At 41.2% G+C, this 22,500-nt stretch overlaps 1 protein-coding gene and 3 pseudogenes across 3 annotated transcripts; all 4 read left to right on the top strand.

Annotated features, from left to right (window-relative positions):
• The window catches only part of LOC149034452 (uncharacterized), a 38,929-nt pseudogene that overhangs the window by 5,902 nt on the left and 10,527 nt on the right, over window positions 1-22,500 (top strand).
• On the top strand, window positions 39-9,061 carry LOC149034453 (uncharacterized; annotated as a pseudogene). The gene is made up of 3 exons (XR_016182860.1): window positions 39-267; window positions 5,300-5,446; window positions 5,627-9,061. The product of XR_016182860.1 is annotated as an uncharacterized LOC149034453 (transcript).
• Window positions 11,060-13,351, top strand: LOC149034454 (uncharacterized). The gene has a single exon (XM_089193530.1). The coding sequence runs from the start codon at window positions 11,404-11,406 to the stop codon at window positions 13,279-13,281; it is 1,878 nt and encodes a 625-aa protein (XP_089049656.1). The 5' UTR covers window positions 11,060-11,403; the 3' UTR covers window positions 13,282-13,351.
• On the top strand, window positions 15,960-22,033 carry LOC149034455 (uncharacterized; annotated as a pseudogene). The gene is made up of 5 exons (XR_016182929.1): window positions 15,960-16,098; window positions 16,196-17,256; window positions 17,466-18,501; window positions 18,685-19,336; window positions 20,391-22,033. The product of XR_016182929.1 is annotated as an uncharacterized LOC149034455 (transcript).

Raw genomic sequence — 22,500 nt, forward strand, 5'->3', positions numbered from 1 at the left:
GTTGAGTTCGAAGGCGGGAAAAGCGAAGTCCCTGTTTCGAGAAGAACATTGCTCGCGTGACATTTGCGTTACGTTTAAAAGTTTATTTAGTTTAATATTTCACTTTTTCTTTTCACTTATTGATCACATTGATTGAAATTGAAATATGAGTAAGTTGATGGTTTTTAGTTAGTTTTTACACGTGTCGTGTCGGAGGTATGAATCAGGATAGCTTTCCCGTTTTTAATGGTTACACAGTTCAGTTTAACTCTGGAATCCCGTCACGAAGTAAGTCAGTTGTTTTAAGAGTGAATTTTTTTTATCACCGCGTGGGAGGTGGCACATGATCGGAAAAATCACTATCCTCATATTTCGCTCAGAGATACCTTAGGGTAAGTCTATAAACGTGGTATAATTTTTTTGTTCAGAGCTGTTTTTAATTTCTAGAAAATCACCAAACACTGTATCGAGACCCAACCGCCATAAAATGGCCGAAATGAAGTCGACGAGTAGGGCAACAAAACCTTTATTCCTCAAAAGCGCAAAAGAAAGCAAGTCTTTCTGAATTTTACCTATTTGTATACGAGGTATTAAAAAATGATTTGAATCTAATAACGGGCTTGTTGACATAACTATGAATTATTGGCGAATATTTGAAAATAGCCAAAATTTGATTGATTAAAAATTACATTTTGGAGCAGTTTTTCAATAAAAATTTTACCTACCTGGTATAACTCGGAATCACTTGAGATGAGCATTTTTACAAAGTGGAAAGAATGTTCTTTCCATGGATATAAAAATTAATTTGGGGCTCTTAATTACTGCGAAGAAGTAGCCCGGTCTATTTCGTGCAAATCGCAATGCCGCCATGTAAACAACTGCAGATAATCCAATTAGGCTTTTTATTATCGAAGCCATAATTTCAACAAAATCTTATCGCTTTGACCTATACTAGATTGTAAACTGGATTTATTAAGCTCACCTGGCGAAAAACACCTTTCTAACATTGGTTCCTTGCCTCAATTTTGTTATCAAGAGACTTGACAACAGCTTCGATAGTACAGCACTACAGGCGGTGTATACCAAATCACAGTGAAAACATCTCACGAAGGTTCCTGCCGGAAACGTCGCATTGCTGGACATATTTCAGCTTGGAACACTCACATTTTACAAGTCTTCCTTTCACAATAAGAATGGAAGTTTGTTTTTTATAGAACGAGCCAGAGCATCCTGACAGATGAAGTGAATCATTGACGTTCGTTTTTTGCGATGGTGTCACGCAATAACATGTCACTCGAAAGGAGGCTCGGTTACCAATACGCTCTTATTTTCTTTCCTTCTTATTCCCTATTTTCTATTTCCGGGAAAAAGTTTTAAATCCAGAATTTAAAATTACCGTTGTTTGCATTTTTTAAGCGCGATACCACACACGGATATTCCTAAGGTATTCTTCAATGCAGCGACACTTAGATTGTGGTAAACACGAGCGAGCTTTAGAGCGCGAGACCTTAACAGACAGAGCTGTTAAGGTGTATGGAGAGAAACTGGAGGGAGAGACCCCTTCAGTACCAGAGGTTATTGCAAACAGTAGACTTGACATCATACCAGATTCTTGCAGAAAAGTACCAATGGGCTGGGCACTAAGGGCTGGTGCCCCACGAAAGAGATTTACTTCCAGACAGAAGGCCTATCTTACTGCCAAATTTAAACTGGGGGAACAATCAGGACAGAAAGCAGACCCTGCATCAGTTGCACGTGCGATGGTAAGCGCCAAAGATGCGAGTGGTAACCGCCTGTTTACAAGCGACGATTTCCTTACAGCAAATCAAATAGCTGCCTTCTTTTCCCTACTGGCTGCGAAAAAGACCCTCCAGGATGACGAGGAACTGTCTGATGACGACTTGGAGGCCGCTGCAAGTGAAGCAAGAATCCTAGAGCTGTCGAATGCGGCTTTAAAGGAACTGGCGCTTAGACGCCCTATCACATATAATGCGTACAATCTTTGTGAAATGGCAGCAAAGTCCAAGTTAAAGAGCTTCTCCATTTCATTGCTGAAGGATATTTGCTTATTTTTTAGCATTATTGATATCAGCGATGTCTCCGTTCATCGTAAGCAGCCTTACATGAGCAAGATCGAAGCCCTTTGTTTTAGCTGTACCTGTCAGCAGTGACGAACTACATGTAGCTTGAATATTGGTTTCATTGACTAGGAAAACACCTAAAGTATATGACACTGTATTCTTTTCCTTTCTTTCTTTCTTTCTTTCTTTTTTTGCTTTATAAAACCCATTCAGTTAGCTGGTATGGAGGAACTTCCTGATTTCTTGAATCTCCGAGGGTACGCCGCCTCTGTCTTGTCGAGAATTCGGGATCTCAAAGAATGGCCGATTAATTGTTTGATTAAGGGACGGGAAACAACTTTTTCCGAGTTCGAGTTGAGAAAACTGTCAAGTTTCTAGCGATGGCCATTATCATCGTAGCAATTAAGGTACAAAATCGAAAGGTTTAAATTGATGAGCACGCTATCGTAAGGAAAATTAAAAAAAACAACAACAACAACAAAAACAAAAAACAGAGATTGTGTAAGTCCAAAGCTTTAAAAAATGTAATTGTAATGACCTACAGTCAGGCGATATCAAATAACACGTACTGTCTCGCGGCCTGATACAAGCGGCCGACTTTGTGACTCGAAGATTTACGTTTTTACTGAAGTTTAATGCGGGTATCAGCGGCCATCCCGAGGGGTCGACCCCCGGGCACCCAGGGGCATTTGTCACAGCTGCCGTGACAAATACATGCTAAAGCCCCTCGGGTAGGGCAAAAAATTGGGACAAATACCCCCACCCCTGGAGCAACCTGGGCAACATATAGTCGGTGTTGCCTGTTCCTCGATGCAAAAGTACGAGTGATCATGGTTTACTGAAGCCACATCAGCACTAAAATCCACACAAGTCTCTATGGAGTCCTCAAATTCGAGCTTTCTGGGGCAAACTTTCTTGGCTTGCGGTTGTTCATCACATTGTCTCTTCCTGTCGGCAAGACGCTTCGAATGCGAACTAACTGTATGAAATTGAAATCTCGATGTCGCTTTTCTTAAAATGCAATGAACAGATTCTTGGAAGAACATCGAGCGAGCGAGCTTGCTTGTCCTGTGGCGAAAACCGCTGAACGTTGAGACAGCAGATTACGTGCAAATCCCGTGGGTATGGCCCCGGGGTATTTTGCCGAAAACGCAAAAGCGCTCTAATGCCCCGCGTGCGGGGCATGCCTTTGCTACAAATCCCCTGCTAAGCCCGTGGGTTGCCCTTGGGTTGCCCGGGGGTCGACCCCTCGGGATGGCCGCTGATACCCGCATAACGTTCAAAGTGCTTAGATAAAGCACGAAATTGTTAGTCTGTTGTTCTGTTTACATAGTCGGTAGAATTTTTCCAGTGTCATTAGAAAAGAACGCCTCACCGTGGAACCTGTCTGCCTGCCACTGAAGGTCGTGGTAGACATTATCGATCCACTAGGGACATGTAGGTGATGTATATAATCACGGAGCACTAGACAATTTACTTCCAGTTGTTTAAGTTAACTGGGAAGTTCGTCATTCGAGAGGTTACGCATGACGTTTGTTTTTCCCGCGAACGTCAAAAATTCAATTTCTGTCGTCTGTCTTTAGGCGTGTGTACACGGAATTAAGTAGGTTTGTGTTTGTCGTGAATGTGTTATTTTATTTTATTTTTTGTGCAGGATTTTTTTAAGAATTCCATAAATAGGTAACCAAATGAAAGGCAAGCTTGCGTTTGCCGTTTGCCGTTAAACGTCATACTTAAAGTGCCTATTGATAAATATAATCTTTGCAAGCGCGAAGTCGTGGAAATAGAGTCGATAACAACGCATGTATAGGCAGTACCAGGGGGTGACTAAATTTACGAAAACGTCAAAAAGTAGTTTTTCAGAATGGCACTGATTCAAAACACTCAAAAGAGATCTACAGCGTTTTTTAAGTGAATTCGCGCAGGTTTTTGTTTAAAGCATAACACTGACTAAGAAATAAATATTAGTTGGCCCTGCACTCGGTACAGCGATGTCTGCAGACGAATGCCTGTCTGGGTGTCCTGTGCACGTTTAGCGTGATTGCGTGACAAACATGAGTGATGACACACGACTTCGTTGGTGAACATCGTTGTGCCATTTGGGGAGCCAAACGTTTCTTAACTGAAACTGTAAGCAATCAAAGCATCTTGGTTTATCGTGCAAAAAAGACTTTTGTATATACTGGAGTTGTATGGAAGCAGAAATAAGTCAAGAGGTGCGATGGTCTGCGATGATTTATGAACAGCTTCGAGTATTGTAAATGGTCAAGCCGGACGTTGTAAACACTTTTCAAGTGAACATGGCGATTTGAAACAAAAATAATGGAAACATCATTCCTTAATCACTGGTTTCAGAAGGTAAGGGTAACATATTGAGTTTCTGATAAAGCACAGCTCAAAGCGGTAAGATTTTGCAGAAATTATGGCTTCGATAATAAAAGAATAATTGGATTATCTGCGGTTGTTTACACGGCGGCGTTGCGATTTGCACGAAATAGATCGGGCTATTTCTTCCCAGTAATTAAGAGCCCCATATTAATTTTTATATCCTTGAAAAGAACATCGTTTCCAATTTTCAGAAATGCTCATCTCAAGTGATTCCGAGTTATACCGAGTAGGAAAAATTTTTATTGAAAAACTGCTCCAAAATGAAATTTTTAATCAATCAAATTTTGGCGATTTTCAAATATTCGCCAATAATTCATAGTTATATCAATAATCCCGTTATTAGGTTCAAATCATTTGTTAATACCTCGTATACAAATAGATAATATTCGGAAAGATTTGCTTTCTTTTGCGCTTTTGAAGAATAACGTTTTTGTTGCCCTACTCGTCGGCTTCATTTCGGCCACTGTTATGGCGGTTGGGGCTCGATACAGTGTTTGGTGATTTTCTAAAAAAATAAAAACAGTTCTGAACAAAAAAATTATACCACGTTTATAGACTTACCCTAAGGTATCTTTGAGCGAAGTATGAAGGTAGGGCTTTTTCTAGGCATGTGCCACATTTTTTGATTTCACGCGGTCTCCAGAAAAATTCTCTCTTAAGTCGTTTTTGGTTTTCTTAGGCTTTGTTACATTCAATTATTCGCGTTGATTTCTGTTAGTGTAATTTCTGTAAGACCGCATGTAATAAGCGGTTAAATCTGTTCGTGTTTTTAAGATTATATGATGTGCTTAGGTCTCTTATTTTTGGTTAGGTTCTGTTGTTTAGGAATGTTATTTATTTTATTGTTTCAGATCGAATAAAATTCTTGTAAAATTTATACGGTTCGGGATTGTTCAGAGTCACGTAATTTGGTTTTCATCCGACGGACCAGTTCCTACCTCAAATGACGAAGACGACACTGAGGATCTTACAGCTGATGATTTGATATCCTGCACTGTGTAAGTTTTACCAATGAACTTTGTTGCTTTTGTTATACCCGCATTGGATGAATGCTTGTGTTTCATTATCACAGCGCACAGTTCTACTGACAGCCCACAATACTAAATATAGTCTGTAAAAGGTTACAATTGCCCAAGGTAAATTTAATCTAACTGTTTTTTCTTTGTTGGGCTCCACAGATGCGTAGAGAGGGCTCATCCATTGGCCGAAAGGTTAAATACACAAATCAAAGAAGGAAAGATTCCCGAGGAAGGGCGACCCTAAAAGCCGGAACGGTGGAATGGCGGAATGGCGGAAAATGACCCCAAATCCTAAAGCACGGAACGGCGGAAAATGACCCCAAATCCTAAAACACGGAACGGCGGAAAATGTCCACACTGTATTGGATTGGTTGGCTAGGGGATCTTTCACCCATACCAAACGCCCCTGTGTGCTTCTTTTTCAACCGAAAAATGCTAATATTTTTTATAATTATTTTTAGGGTTGAGTCTGACGATGACGACTCTGAAACATTTGTGAACGGTTCTGAATCCCAGGATCACAGTGAAACTGCGTCTTTTTATCTTGGTGATAAACACATACCGGTTTGTGCCTCAGAGATGAAGGAATTGTCAAACAGCGACATTGCACGGCTATTACTAGATCCTCCTGAAGATAAAGTCGCTTCGAAACCACCCGTAAAGTGTCAAGAAAACAAAATTTTCATCATTGATAAAAAAATCGCCGTATTTTCGAAACACAGACGACTGGAAAGCAGATGGCCTTGGAGTCTACAAAAACGATGGAACTCATGTTGTTGCGTATTACGAGGACAAGAATCCGGAAATCCGCTGGATATCCAAAACAAAACCAGAAGATTGCAAACGCTCCACAGTTCTTCTCAAGAGAACGTACTGGACGCACGTACAACATCCTGATTTTCGCAGAAGAGCTTATGAAATACTCAGATATAGTGGACACAGCTTTACGCCCGAGCGATTCGTACTTTTACAGTACAGTTTCAGCGGAAAACCACATGCGATCACGACCAAACCACACGGCAATTCTAAGTCCGAGAAAGCTTTTACTCGCACCAAACCTGGAGTTTTGGAGAGCATCAAGGGAAAGGTGAAAGGTTCTGCTCCTCCGTTCAAAGTGTATGACGAAGTGTTTGAAGAGGCTGAGGGCCTACTCATGGTTTGCAGTGTCTCAGATGTTCCCAGAAATAGAAAGCAAGTGGAGAACGCAAAAACTTTTACAGTACAGTTTACTTTAAGGGAAGTTCGAAGTCAAGACGAGTTATACGACCTAACCCTCAAATCAAAAGAAGAGGAGGAAACGGGAAAAGTTTATATTCGACGCCTGCAAGTTGCACCTAGTCGGCATGCGTTTTGGCTTCTGATAGGCAAGTTCATGCTTCATGGATGTTAAGCGGTTTTGTGCCAATACAACTGAAAATTTTTCAGTGCTCTCCATCGACATAACTTTCAACATTGGCGACTTCTATGTGACACCTACAACCTATAGGCATCTGCTGCTGGACGACAGGAGAACTGAAAACCCCCCTCTTTTACTTGGGCCAACACTAATACACACGAGAAAGGATAGCGACACCTTCAGCTACTTTGGAGCCACACTTACAGGACTTGAAAACGGCACTAGAAACATACGATTTATAGGGTCAGACCGAGAAGATGCCGTTGAGAAGGGAATGAGTCCTTATCTTCCTGTTGCAACATGGCTTGCTTGCAAACGTCACGTGGTAGAGGACTGTAAAAGGAAGCTTCGCTCGTTAGGAATCTCATCAGAGTACCTTACAGCTTTTCTACGTGACATATTTGGGTCTGATGCCAACCATGAAAAAGGGCTCATCGATTCCGAAGGATGCATGGACTTTGATGCTAAACTTGAGAGTTTGGAAAAAGTGTGGAATTCAAGAGAAAAAACATCAAGGGGTACAGCACTCTCCGATTCAAGCAAAGTAGTATTCCACAAGTACTTTGTCGCACACGTTGCGGAAGACATGAAGAAGAAGATGATTTCCCCCGTTAGAAAACGTGCTGGCCTAGGGGAAGCCTTTTTTTACAACAACGCAGCAGAGTCCAAACATCAGCGGATAAAAGCACGAAAAGGGCAGATGTACGGGGAAAGAAAACTCGCCTGGACTGAAGTAGTTGACTTGCTAAAATCTATTTCTGAAGAGGAGGAAAGGAATTGCGAAAGGGCTATTGTGGATGAGGGTCCTTTCAAGATAAGGCAGCAATACAGTTCCAAGCTTCATGTTCCCTTCTCCACCTACATCGGGAAGTCGCACGCCCAAAAGGAGAAGATTAATAGGAGAGTTCATGAAATTTCAATGGAGGCATTTTTACAACTGGAAGAAGGCTCGATCAATAATGCAAAGGCTAAGAACAAGAATCTGACCAAATGCGCTTACAAGAACATGCCAAAGTCAGTCGGTGGGAAACCTGGAGAAGCCGAACGGAAAAGAAAACGTAATCCCCAGTGCGAGCGTTCAACTAGCAAATACACAGAAAGAGTTCCTACCCCTCCGAAACCAACACTTAACACCAATACCTTCAAAGTTAAATGGCTCAAGAACTCGAGAGTTTACAGATGTTATGGGTGTCGGCAAAACATCCGTCCCAAACCCCAGAAAGGCGAAACGGAAATTGTTCCTCCACCACCTTGGGACTTTGTTCTCGCACGACTGGAACTCCGGCTAATCTCTAATGGTGCTGGTGAGCTGAAGATGTCCATCAAGCCGGAACCAGTGCATTATCACCCACAATTGTCCTGCATTCGCAACGCCCACGACAAAAAGTATTATCCGTCGGTGGAAGTAACGGATGCTGACAAGGAGGTGATGGATGATATTCATCTTCGGCATTTACGAAGCGAGTTCGGTCTATGAACAGTCTGCGCAATAGTGACTACGAGACCATAATTGCCGTATTTTCTCGAATAAGCGCTCACCCCAAACGCCTTCAGACTCAACTACAGCACAATCAGTGCAGGTTAATAATCTCCTATTAAGTGCCCCCCTCGATTAAGTTCTCTCCTTATAAGAGCCCCTTCTTTTAGCCAAAAATTTAGATGAGCGCTCGGGTGCTTATTCGAGGAAATGCAGTGCTTTTCAAGCCCGCTCGGCTCAGTTTCGTTTATAATGATAGAAAAGTAATAGTATTTCAAATATCGGAGTTTGTGTTTTTATGTAAGCAATTGTAGCAAAAGTTTTCGCTTGAGTCGACCATTGTTTATGTTATAAGACGAAACCTGTGTGAACATGATTCGTAGACAGGTCCCGTTAATGTTAGTTACTGCTGAAATTATTTCCAGTTTTTTTAAATCATCATCATTCTCACTTTTAAATTAAGCAACCGTGTAGCATATTTTGTCTAAAATTCACTCATTATTATTATTAGGGTTAGTTGGTGAAACCTGTGTTAAGATGACTGACATTGACAGGTCCCGTTAATATTAGATAATGGTATTCCTCGTTGATTAAAGCTCGATATATTTTCACTGATAATGTCGAAGTTTTAGTTAAGATTGCGTTAACAAGAAGTAAGTCAACGCTAGTGATTGCATCACTGCATGTGGACAAAGTCAAACCCTGACAGGCCTAATGTCAATTTTACTCAAAAAAGAGAGGTTGATAAATTTGTTAATGGACATCCACAGCAGGATATTAAACATTATTACGAGCAAAGATATTTTTTCCGGTATTGACTTAATATCCGCGGAAGTTATCCTCCTAAGGGGAAATTAGTGTGGGTACACTTGATTTTTATTGGGCTCTCTTGATCCTTTGGCCTTGCCTATAATTCCATCTTTAAGGCTTTGGGGTAATTTTCCGCCATGCGGTCTTTTTTTTTGCTGCTAGCAAATGACTGGAAAAAATGGGGGTTTCGCTTAGGGTTCAAGCACTTAATTTTAGTCACGCGCGTTATCGTCGTGGGGATAAATGAGCCAAGCGCTTGGTGTCTTTGTACAAAATTTGTGCAACATGCCCTTACATCCGTTCCGTGTTTTAGGATTTGGGGTCATTTTCCGCCGTTCCGTATTCTAGGATTAGAGGTCATTTTCCGCCATTCCGCCATTCCACCGTTTCGGCTTTTAGGGTCGCCCCCCGAGGAATGTCTATTTTACAAGTATATCAATGACACAACATCATTTGCCATGATCGACTCAAGCAAAGCGTCAGATTTCCATTGGGATCACGAGCTGCTGTATGTGCGCCAAGATGGCTGCCGCTTACTGTCGTCGTTGTTGTTTTTTTAAGCTTTTGTGCTTTGTTACCTTGTTCGTTCAGTATCTTGACAAGCACAATTCAATCTGTTCGCCTCCATCTACCTTTAAAGGCCCTTTTAGCGTCAGTCGAAAGCTATTTTCTGCTTCTCGCTGCGGTCAAGACCTTGCTGTTGCAAGACGCTCAACTAAGTTACCGATCACCAAATGGTCAAAGCATGGTTCGACGGTTGCTGCTCTGTCCGAAAGAGGTTTCATCAAGGACCTATCTATTGCAGTGGATGTTGAAATTAACCCGGGTCCGGAAAATTTTAACTACATGCCGACTGCTTCACTTCAAACTTCAAGACCTAGATTTTCTTTCAGTCGACGTAATTTATTTCAACTTCGCTCCTGTTGTCTTAAGGTTAAACTGGATTATTATCTTATTCATCGCTTAAAGTCATTGGGAATTTATAGAGCTAGAGGTCGTAGAGCTGGTGTTAATTCTAGATTTGGATCTCGTCAACAACATCACAAGATTCCAGTTCGTGTCACTGACCACTGTTTTTTATCAACGACCAAACGCGCACGACTTCGACCCAAGGATACAAATTTGCATTTCATTTCTACTCACTCTTCTTCTTTACCCCGAATAATCCCCAAATGTATGGTCATTAATGCAAGATCACTTGTGAAAGTTGATGCTGCTTCTGCTTTGCATATGGAATTGCACTCAAACAACTGCGATATTTGCATCATCTCCGAGACATGGCTTAAACCAAATTTTCCATCTCATCTCGTTTGTCCGAAGGATTACTCAATTTTGCGAAAGGATAGAACTGACCGGTCAGGCGGTGGTGTTGCTATTGTCTGTAGGAGCGATTGGTTGTTGGAACGATTAGACAGCGTTTTTTATAATGCCTTTGAATGTTTGTGGGCTAAAATTACAACTCCCAACTCAAGCTTTTATGTGGCTGCTGTTTATCATCCTCCAGATCCGCCATATTGTCCTGATGATTTATTGGAACATCTAACAAATAGTTGTGATCATTTATTGACTGGTAATCCTAACAGCAACCTTATAATTTGTGGTGACCTCAATCAGCTAGATTACAATGATTTTCTTACACAACTAAATTTATTCCAGATGGTAAATACACCGACAAGAAAGAACAAAATTTTGGATGTTTTGATTACTAACGTCCCACACTTTTGGAGGAAAGTATCGGTCACTCAAGGACTAGTTCGATCTGACCACTCTGTGGTCTTGGTATATCCCAGAATCCTACTTAAGGCTGAAAGGAAAACTGTGATGTTTAGAGATGTTCGTGATCATCATAAACTGGATATGGATAAACTGTTGAAGTTTCATAACTGGGACAATGTTTATCAATGCGGAGATGTGAATGGAAAAAGTGGTCTTCCACTCAAAAATTTGTATTTTTTGTCAAAAAACTTTCATTTTGAAAATGGTGCTTTTTGGTATCTTTAACCATTACTCTTTCATTCTACAGCTTCCTTTTTTCCATATTCAGGAGGTAAAGTCAAAAATTTTGCTAAATTCCTTAGCGAGTATGAATTTTCACCTTAGCAACGACCATAGCAACGGTTTGTTTATGAAAACAAAACGCAGTTGCAGTCAAAAGGAAACGACGGAATTTCTCCTGGGACCCCTCCCTGGTTATTCCCGTTGTTTATTGACATTTCAATCAGGCATACATGCAGTGAGTTACGAGCACCCAAAATGGCGGATGATATGTGGCGACACTATTTCCCAACTTATCATCCACCATTTTGGTCGTATTCGTTCACTCTATTCCTATTGCGATTTTGCTTGATAATTTATTTATCAATGCCACCAAAGGCTCGTTCTGGTTACACAAAAAAGCGTAAATATCGTGGAAACCAGTACTCTACTGAATCGAAGCGTTCGAAGAAGGAAAAAACGAGTGTCAGCACCAAAGGTCTTGGGAAAGAATGTTCAGCTTCTGCCCGCAAGATTCCAGCAGGTCTGACCACCGCATCTTCTGAGGGTATCAAGGAGTGTAAGGAGTCAATCATAAGTGGATTTCGGTTTGTAGATATGAGAATTTTGTCTTCTGTGATGGAATGTATGCCATGCAAAGAATGCTTTGTTTGTGATTTAATTTTACAAGAGCAAGCTATGAAACGCAAAGGTTGTGCCTCGAATCTTCGTTTGCTTTGCTGCTCGTGTGGTTGGTCTATGGAATTCTTTACTTCAGCTCAAATAGGCCGTTTCTTTGAAGTAAACAGAAGATTTGTGTATGCTTCAAGATCTGTTGGTTGTGGACGTGCGGCAGGTAAGAGGTTTTGTGGACTTATGAACATGCCGCCACCTCCTAGACCTACACCATATGCTCGCCATAATAAAGAAATACTCCGAGCAGTAAAGAAGATCTCACTGGAGACAATGCGTGATACTGCAAGAGAGATTCACGATATCAAGCCAGGTTCAGATGAGGGCATAGCAAGATGTGGAGTGTCTGTTGATGGAACATGGCAGAGAAGAGGCTTTTCTTCTTTAAATGGCTGTGTGAGTGCTATTAGCATGGATACAGGGAAAGTGGTAGATGTTGAGCCCCTAAGCAAAGTTTGTATCAAGTGCAGGGAGCATGAAAATGATCCTGACACCCCAGAAACTACTGCATGGAGAGCAGACCACAGAGCCTCTTGCAAGGCAAACTTTAAGGGTTCAGCACCAGCTATGGAACCAGAAGGCGCCCTTCGAATGTTTCAAAGGTCAGTAGATCTGCATAAGCTGCAGTATGATGAATATTATGGCGATGGTGACAGCAAAAGTTACTCATTAGTCAAAGATGTATACCAAGTCTATGATATTGAAGTTCAAAAGAAGGAATGTGTTGGCCATGTTCAAAAACGACTGGGAACAGCTTTACGAAAGTTAAAGAAGGAAAAGAAAGGGATGGGTGGGAAAGGCAGGCTGACAGATGCCATGATTGACAGACTGCAAAATTACTATGGAATTGCCATTCGAAGCAACTCAGGTGATCTTGCTGCCATGAAGAAGGCAATTTATGCCAGCTTGTTTCACTGTGCTTCTTCTGCAGACAGTAATTACCATGGGCATTGCCCTGAGGGTCCTGAAAGCTGGTGTGGTTTTCAGCGGGACAAGGTCAATAGGACAAACACTTTCAAACATGGAACTGGCCTACCTTTAGATGTCAGAGAGGAAATCAAACCCATTTATAAAAGGTTGAGTGAGGACAGCCTTCTCAGCAAATGTCTTGATGGCAAGACTCAAAACCAGAATGAGTCACTCAATGGTATGGTTTGGGAGCGTGTGCCAAAGGGGGTGTTTGTTGGTTCTGAAGTACTGCAGCTGGGGGTTTATGATGCTGTCGCTCACTTTAATATTGGTTCAAGAGCAGCTATTAAAGTGTTTGAGAGTCTTGGAATTCCCCCAGGTGAATTCTGTATAAATGAATGCCAGCAGTTGGACAAGATTCGTGTTTTGAAAGCTGAATACAAGTTCCAAGAGAAGAACAAGACAAGGAGGAGGCTACTCAGGGGAAAAAGAAAGAAAAAAAATGACAAATCCCAGGAAAAGGAGGGTGACATATATGCACCTGGTGCATTTTAATGAGAACATCAAAGAGCTTAGCTTAAACTTTCCAAAAGGCACCAGTTGCTTTAGTGATTATTTTGATTGATCAACTTAATTCTTTAAACTTGATTTTCTCAGTTTTGCAATTTTGAGAGAGTGCCCGTCACGGCAAAAAGGATTTCTTGAAAAGTATTTAACCAAAAGGGATGAAATTTTCAGGGAGGTTTGCTTGAGTATAGTTCTGTGTTGTGAACCTAAAATTATTAGTGATTTTTAGTTACATGGTTGTTGACAGATGTATCCATGGTGATAATACAAACAAAAATGTTGTAATCAAGGAACAGTTGCAATTTTATAATAGCTTGGCATAAAAAATATGGGTTTTCTGAGGTTCATGACATAAAGCCATCTTTGTACTTAGTTTTGATACCAATTTCAGGTGAATAGGACCGCTAGTTCTTGAGATATCCTTTTTACAAGAACACCATTATTTTCACAGTTGGGGGCCCAAAACTTGGTTACCATGGCAACGACATGTCTATCAAAATTCTTAAAAGTATCAGTTTGAGGTGATCTCTCCAATGGTACTTAAATAACTTAGGTAAAGCATAAACTGAATTTTTTTAAAATTTGAGTGGAAGACCACCTTACTTTTTTGTACCAAGATTAAGTCCATGTTTGATGAGTGTTTTCCGGGTATATCAGTACGTGTGTCTAATAGGGACCCCCCGTTCTTTTCTCCTCTAATCAAACATCTACTGGACCAACGGCGAAAATTGATTCGGCGAAGTAACATGTCAGGAAATTCTGTTTCGATTGAGATCCAAACTCTTCAAGAGAAAATCAACAAGTTGATCAGAGATAATCAAGTTCGAGCAGTTAAAGGGAATTTTGAGAATCATAGTGCAGGATCCAAATCTTGGTGGTCAACAGTCAATTCCCTGACAGGAAGGAAGTCTACCAACTCGCAAGTAAGCTCAATTATCTCCCCGAGCGAGATCAATAATTTTTTCTGTTCCATTAACACTGATCCCCTTTATAAACCCATTGACACTGTCACTATCCCGGAATCAAGCGAGATGCCTGTTTTAACGGTCTCCAGTGTTACCAGGAGTCTACTGAAATTAAAAAGAACTGCCTCTGGTCCAGATGGAATCCCGTACTGGTTTTGGAAAGAGTTTGCGTACGACCTCGCTCCTGTTGTTACCCATATTTTCAACTGTTCTTTGGAAAATCACATTGTGCCTGATCTTTGGAAATTGGCCGACATAACTCCCTTGCCTAAAGAGCCCAACTTTAAAAATTGCACACAGTTGCGGCCTATTTCGCTGACTAATGTAATAATGAGGGTTTTTGAACGTCTTGTATACAGACAAGAATTATCTCAATATATGAAGAACTTCATTAGCTTCGACCAGTTTGCATACCGCAAAGGCCACAATACAACAATGGCCTTAATTAAGTGTCAATATGCTTGGCTGAAATGGCTTGAGTCGGGTTTTGATTGTGTTAGAATCTTCTCTTTTGATTTCAGCAAAGCTTTTGATTCGGTCCCTCATGATATCCTCTGCTCTAAGTTGAAAACACTTGATATAAATCCATACGTGACCAATTGGATTATTAGTTTTTTACAGAACAGGAAACAAAGAGTTGTTGTTGATGCCATTGTCACGGACTATGTAAATATCAATAGAGGTGTCCCTCAGGGGACAGTTTTAGGCCCTATACTATTTTCTATTATGGTCAATGATATTAAGGCCATTCTACCAAATCAGAATTTACTTGTGAAATATGCTGATGATTTAACATTAAGTATTCCAGTAAAATCGCTGGCTAATAACGGCAATTTAGCAGCTGAGGAGGTCCGATCGATCGTCGCATGGACATCTGCTAATCGTATGCAACTAAACTTCAAGAAAACGTGGGAGATGCTTCTTAGAGGCAAATCCACTAAGGCCTTACCTGCTCCTCTGGTTTCTATAGAGCGTAAACCATGTCTGAAGTTGTTGGGTGTAACTTTTCAATCTGATCCGTGTAACTGGGATTTACATTTTGATAATATTATATCGAAAGCCAGTAGTCGTCTGTATATCTTACGTGTTTGTAAATTCTATGGACTGCCGCTGGATCATCTTCATCTTCTCTTTATCAGTCTTATTCTACCTATATTTACATATGCTGTAGAAGTATGGGGCTGCGCGTATTATCATAAGTATCTGAGTCGCATAGACAGGCTGTTCAAGAGAGCTTTTAAGCTTGGCTACTGTAAAGAGCTTTTTTCGATTGAAAATATTATTATTCTAAAAGATAAGAAGATGTGGGCCAAGATCACCGACAGCGATTTTCCAACAGCTTTAGATGACCTTTTGCCACCAGAGCGAACAATGGATACGCTACGTAAGAGGCGCCATAATTATATTCTCCCGCTTGTCAGAACTGAACGTTTCAAAAGGACCTTTATTAATAGATGTTTGTTCTCTTATTAGTTATTCAGTTAGTAATTTAGTTAGTTTATTAGTTTTATACTTGCTGATTTCATATCATTGTAACTAAACACGTTTGTTGTTTAGAGTGCTTAATAAAGACTTTCATCAGGTCTGTGAGTTTTTTGAAACTGTAAAGTACCTAGGTGGTCAATGTCACGGTGGCATTGCGCGTGACGCTGCGTGACATGACAGAAACTTACGTTGCGGTGGCCTGGGACCGAGCGGTTCCGGATGACCACGCTAGTCGAACGTTTCAGAACGTTTTCGCTGAGTTAGTCCTTTGAGTTGAACATTTCTACGGCTAAAAGGTATCAAGGAACGGATTAAGGACTAAGGTTTATGTCATTAACGGAACAAGGACACAGATGCAAGTTTTCAGAGTTACTGTTTTGCTTTATTGTATTCTACTTTCGTATCACACCGAGCTCGCTTTTGTAATAATAGGTTTTCTGTTTTTCTTTTAGTTTTCTTTACCGCATCGCATCAGTTATATCACATTGTTGCCAGTCGCATCAGTTACATCGCTATTACGTTCCCATTACATTATCAAGGCATTGTTCACAAGGAATCGTCTGTAAGGAATCTAGGAATCAATGGTAGCGTGTACAAGAATTTCTATAAATTAAACTAAAGTTGTGTTTACATAGTACGGCTCATCGATTTGCAAGGTCCTGAGGCAGTTCTGCCGCCTCAGTCAAAGAACGCGAAATTTTCTTCGAGGCCCAGGATTTCATGCCACTGGACGTGGAGGAAAAAAGCAGTTCACGACCTTTGCAGATTTCAATCTCTGTGGTCCATCCCAACATGTTTCTAATCGCTGTAAGGCAGGTTATACAACAGACAGTGGGATAATTAAACCCCATTTGCAATCCTTTCATGTGTTTTCTAGCCACCCAAAAGCTGACATTAATTACTTAGTGAGCAGTGATCAAGTCCAAGTTATAGGAGTCTCACTTGCTATGGACGGGACAGCCCTTAAGCCAGAACTAGGATTCGATACCAGGCAGAAAAGGATCATCGGGTTAACCTACAAAGTTGACTGGAATTATGTTTGCGACAACCCCGTTCCTAAACCTGAAGAAATAAAAGCGAATCTCATTACGAGTGCCGCAGTTACCTTTATGACGACCGTCGACAATAGCTCCACGATGCCAATTGGTGTCCATTACCATCCAAAGTCAGTATCTGGAGAGGACATTCTATCGCAAATGCTTGGGATGGCAAAAACTGTACAAGTCTGTGATCGATGCTTAAATAAACAGCCTGCGAAGAACCACATTGTTACACATAATACTTCGCAGTGCAACAGTACCAAATGCGACAGATGTCTTGAAATGAAAGCTGTTTGTCAAGAATGTCAACGGAAGGGTCATTTCTCTTATCTGCCTGCACTCAGTTGCTGCGAATCCTGCTGAGAGGAGTCAGTGCAATGTAGAAAAGTTGCAGTCCTGGCTGTTGTTACAGACTGTGAGGAGCGCAATAAGAAGGCCCTACTTCTACTCCTAAATTTAGAGTTCGCCGGCCGGTGGTGTTGTGGGGCGTCCATGGTCTAACCTTGCTTGCAGTACCGGAGAAATATATCACGCTAGATATCACTATAGATATGGACGTAGAGTCACAACCGGGTCCAGAGATAGACAGGAGTTTCGGAGGAGTTAATAAGAACTACCTGATGTTAATGCGAACTAAGCCAGCGTCTTTGAAATGCTCTGAACTCTTGTCTCTCCGAAACAGAGCTTTCAAGCCATCTCCGGCCGTTCTATCTCAGTTCAAGTCACTCGGCATTCTGAAATACCGTGGGCAACATAGTGCTCGAATCTCACGATCCATCTCAACCAAGAAAATCCCGGTGATGCAAGGCCGCCGTTTCACCAAGGCTGAAGGTCGGAAAGTGGATTGGAGTAACTTAATTAACATTCCGCATGTCAACACAACCGACAAAACATCCACCTCTAAATCAAAGGGTTTCGCTGTCCCAAAATGTTTGTTTACGAACATTTGTGGTTTGTCGAAAACAAAAAGTCGTGTACGAGCACCTGTGGCGCTTGAGGCTGACCTGAGATCTCAGGATATTGATGTGTGTATTGTCAGTGAAACTCATCTTTCCACTAATATGCCGGACGCCGTGGTGAATATCCCAAATTACAATGTGTTCAGGCGGGACAGAGGTTGGGCAGACTTGGACAAAAGGAAAAAAGGGGGTGTTGCGGTCTATGTGAGAGACAGTCTTAAAGTCTTGGATGTCTATTGGTCCAATTTATATGAATTTATTGCTTTAACAGTGCAGTTGCCGTCCGATCACATTATGCTAATTTGCGGCCTGTATAATCCTCCCAAGCATAGCTACCGGGATCTCGACTTAATTAATTATATAATATCTTTTGTGGACCTTGTGTTGAACAAACACCCAGAAGCGGCTATTGTCTGTGGTGGCGATGTAAATCGTTTGGATATGCAAGAATTTAAGGCTTTGTCTGGCTGGGATTTCGTGGTTGATTTTCCCACGCGGGGTAACGCGTGCTTGGATAACTGTATGACCAACCGAGCGGATCTGTTCGGTCAAGTATATTCCATACATATGCTTATTAAGACAGACCATGAAGGCTTTGTTTTACCGGCGGGATTAAAGCTTAAACCTATGCGCCGCAAAGTTCTTGTGCGGGACTGTAGGGAACATCGGAAACAGTCATTTTATATGGCACTCGCTGCGCTGGACTGGAGTGACGTCCTCAATGAGGTGGACATAAACAAGGCGGTCGAGGTGCTTGAGGTAAAGATTCGTGCAGTGATGAATAAGTTTATGCCGCAAAAATCTGTACGCATGTCATCGCGTGACCCAGTTTGGATGTCCCCATTAGTCAAGTGTATGCTGAGGACTAAGTCCCATATATCTTTAAAGAATAAGGAACGCCTGTCTTTATTTAATAAGCGCATTTCTGAGCTGATAACCGAGAACAGAAGAAAACTGGCTGCCATTGGTAGCGGTGAGTGGTGGAAGGGCGTGGACGCCCTATCGCAGCGTCGCAGGTCATCGTTGATAAATTTGGACAAGAACTCTCTAGTTCGTCTGAACGACTACTTCGCCAACCTGTGCTATGATGACACTTACGTTAGACCTAGTGATATGGATATCCCGGACAGTGTAAAGCCCCCGAAAATATCTGAGCGGTGTGTCTGGAATACCTTAGTTCATGCAAAGAAAACCGCAACGGGACCAGACGACCTTCCGTACTGGATCTGGAAAGACTGTGCTGAGCTACTCACACCAATCGTCACTCACGTTTGGAATCTGTCGCTGTCTACTCATACATGGCCAGACTCCTGGAAAAGGGCAAATGTTAATCCTCTCCCCAAAGTGAACATGCCTATAGAGGACTCAGACTACCGTGGTATTAATGTTACTCCCGTTATTGCCCGGTTGTTTGAGAAGGTCGTGTATCGTATACAAGCACAGTCAGTCATTGAGAGCAACCTGAGCCACACCCAATTTGCATATAGACAGGCGGGTAGTTGCACAAATGCCTTGCTCGCTATCCAGCACCAGACATACAAGTATTTAGATAGTAGTGACTATAGCGCAGTGCGAATTTTTACCATGGACTTCAGTAAGGCTTTCGATTTTGTGAACCATGCTATTTTGTCTGCCAAACTGAAACAGCTACCTCTAAATCCGTACATTATCAATTGGTATCATAGTTTCCTCTATGCAAGACAACAACGTGTTGTTAGTTATAATTTTTTAGGACAGTGGAAACTTGTCAATAGAGGAACCACACAAGGTAGTGTAAGCGGACCGTATCTTTTTAATATATTTTTGAACGATTTGGAGATTTTTTTTAATGGTTGCCCTGCTTTTTAAATATGCCAATGATTCCACTATTCTTTCGCCTATCACTAGGAATAGTGACCCGTCTGCCGACTTAGTAGGACAGTTCTTAACATGGTGTAAAGACAATAGAATGGTCTGCAACCCTTGCAAATGTAAAGAGCTGGTTGTTAGAAAGAAAAATCATAATGTACTCTACTCTCCAATTAATAATATTCCCCAATGTAATAGCTTCGTTTTACTAGGAGTAACTTTACAGAGTGATGGAAAATTTGATGAGCATGTAAGAACTAAGCTTGTCAAAGCAAACAAGTGTTTACACGTCCTACGAACATTGAGAAAGGAACATTACTCTCAGGCAGAGATTGATCATCTTTTTATATCGATTGTTTTGGCTAATTTTAGCTATGCACTTTCAGTCTATGGGGCATCTGAGTCCGATCTTACGGTTGTACAAAATTTTTTAGACCGATGTCATAAACGCGGTTTTATCTCATTTCCAGTTTTTATCAAGAACCTTTTAAACAAACAAGACAGAAACATTTTGAAGAAACTAAAATCAACGGATTGCCACCCCCTGAAAGATATCATTCCTGTCCAAAAGACATATCTACACAATCTCAGGAAAAAAGGCTGCGCGCGCCCGAAAATTAATACACAGCGCTTTATGAACACATTTGTAAATAGGTTGATATTTAAGCTCCATTTATTGTAATGATATACTTTTTAATTCATAATATGTATGTAGATTTCTGTAGCTTTTTCAATTCATTGTAACATAAGATATGTAGTTTTATCTTATGATGGAATAAAGACTTTATTATTATTACTAGAAATCGAAAAGATGTCTGAAAACAACACAATGCCGCCGGAACTCCTTCTCCTGACACTCTCCCGAGTTGTTTATCAGATCCAGCTGGAACGGAATGGGGTTACAATAGACGGAAAGTTACGGAAACCAATAGCCTATCCAGAGGGTATTCATCACTTGGAGTCGATTGCAAAATCTGATTCTTCAGTTGTTTACTTCACTGCGGCAAAAAGTCCCCATTGTAACGGTGGCCTGTACCGTTTTGATATTGAATCCAGTGAGGTAACAAATGTGCTTGAAAATATGACTGTCAACTGCAGAGAGATCAGGAAAGTAGCAAGATTCAAGGGGACACTAGTTTTCACAGATGTTGGGGGTCGTCAAGTAAAGTGGTACAATCCATCGACCAAGAAAGTCGAAACTCTTGCCTGAGATGGAAGCGAAGGAGCGCAAGACGGGACTGAAAAAAGCTGCAGCTTCGTTCAAGTGCACGGCATTTGCAGTGTTTCAGATACACCTTTCACGACGGATGCTGCTGCAGGGAAAATCAAGCTTATGACGAGTTTGTCAGGAACAACAGACTTTTTAAAACACCTCGGCATTCTTTATGACATCTTTGGTATTACTTGCGAAGCCTCTACCTCTCAGCCAATTACGCCAGAGCAGGTCATTAAGAATCTGAACACAGTAGATGAGTACATCAAAGCAACAGTAATGAGTGTCAAAGAAAGAAACAACCTCAAGGAGGACTCAACAACGAATGGTCCTCAAGGAACAGTGTCCCAGAAGACACAAATCTCTATCAAGCTTCTACTGAATGGTGTGAAGAGCCTTATGAGCAAAGTCACAACTGTTAATCCAAACTACAAAGATACTATCGACTGGAAAACATTACTAACCACAATAGTAGAGAATCTACACGCGGTTTCGCATTTTAAACACGAGACATTTGATGCCCTTCAATATGCCACAGACTTCGGCACTATATCGAAGGAATAGTTGAAGCGAATAACGAAATGGGGGGCGAAATACTTTACACATCCATCTTCATACTATCCAGTGCCACAGACTGGAATGTCGTTCAAGGATGTAAGGTTTAAGACTCCACTTCCTCCTGATGAGCTTTCTAAAGGGGAGGATCAGACTATGAAAGATTGGCTAGAGAAATACCGTCCTGTGCGTCCAAGAACCGTGAGGATCGAGACTACTAAAGATAACGTAGGAGCTCTTCCTCCGGCAGTGTATTCAAATGCAAATCCTAATGGTACTGCAAGGGTCTTCTTTCCAGCTGACCAAGTTGAACAAACGCCCACTGCCTCCTCTGAGATGCGCTCTGTTGTTTCCGATGTGTCCGTGTTGAGTTTCGTAAGCGATGCCACAGTTCCACAGCTAACCCTCGCGTCAAATGCAGATTTCAACCAGGTGGAGGAGTACGAGAGCGATTCGGATGACAGTGACAATGATGTCGATATTGAGTCAGAAGAACTGGTTATTGGTAAGCCAATAATGACAAGGTCTGGAAGACAAGTCAAGGTCTGGACAAGGTTTGATGTTTAGACGTGCGCAAAATGGTAAGCCAGGCCATACAAACCTGTTAATTAAAGCCTTGCAATTCATATAGAATTGTTGCCATTTAAAAACAAACAAACAAACAAACAAGTACAATTAAATATACCTGTGACACAGGTTACATGTACATGGATATATCGTTCCTAGTTTATTTTCCTTTAAGTAATTTAAAACTCTATCTTATTTTGGTATTCGTTATGATTTTCTACTGCAATAAAAGTATCAAAGTTATATAGTTCACTAAGAATGTATACACACGCAAAAATACTTTTTCATCTCAAATTGGTCTAAAGACTTTCAGTATGTTTTACAGCATAATTTAATATATGGAATTTAGAATTTAACTTCTTAGAACAATAGCAATTAATTTTTAACAACTCCTGTTAACCGTAGCGGATGATTGCGATGGTACCAGAACAAGGAATCTAATCCTACAGCTATAGGCCTCCTTAAGAAGTTGAAGAAACCTGATTTCATTGGTGTTCTGTATATCTTAAGAGGTGTTCTGCCTTTGCTCTCGACTCTTAGTAAGGTGTTTCAAAAGGGCTCCATATCTTTTTCTC

The sequence above is a fragment of the Pocillopora damicornis genome, chromosome 14, assembly GCF_964200805.1.
Source record: "Pocillopora damicornis chromosome 14, jaPocDami1.2, whole genome shotgun sequence".
NCBI lineage: Eukaryota > Metazoa > Cnidaria > Anthozoa > Scleractinia > Pocilloporidae > Pocillopora > Pocillopora damicornis.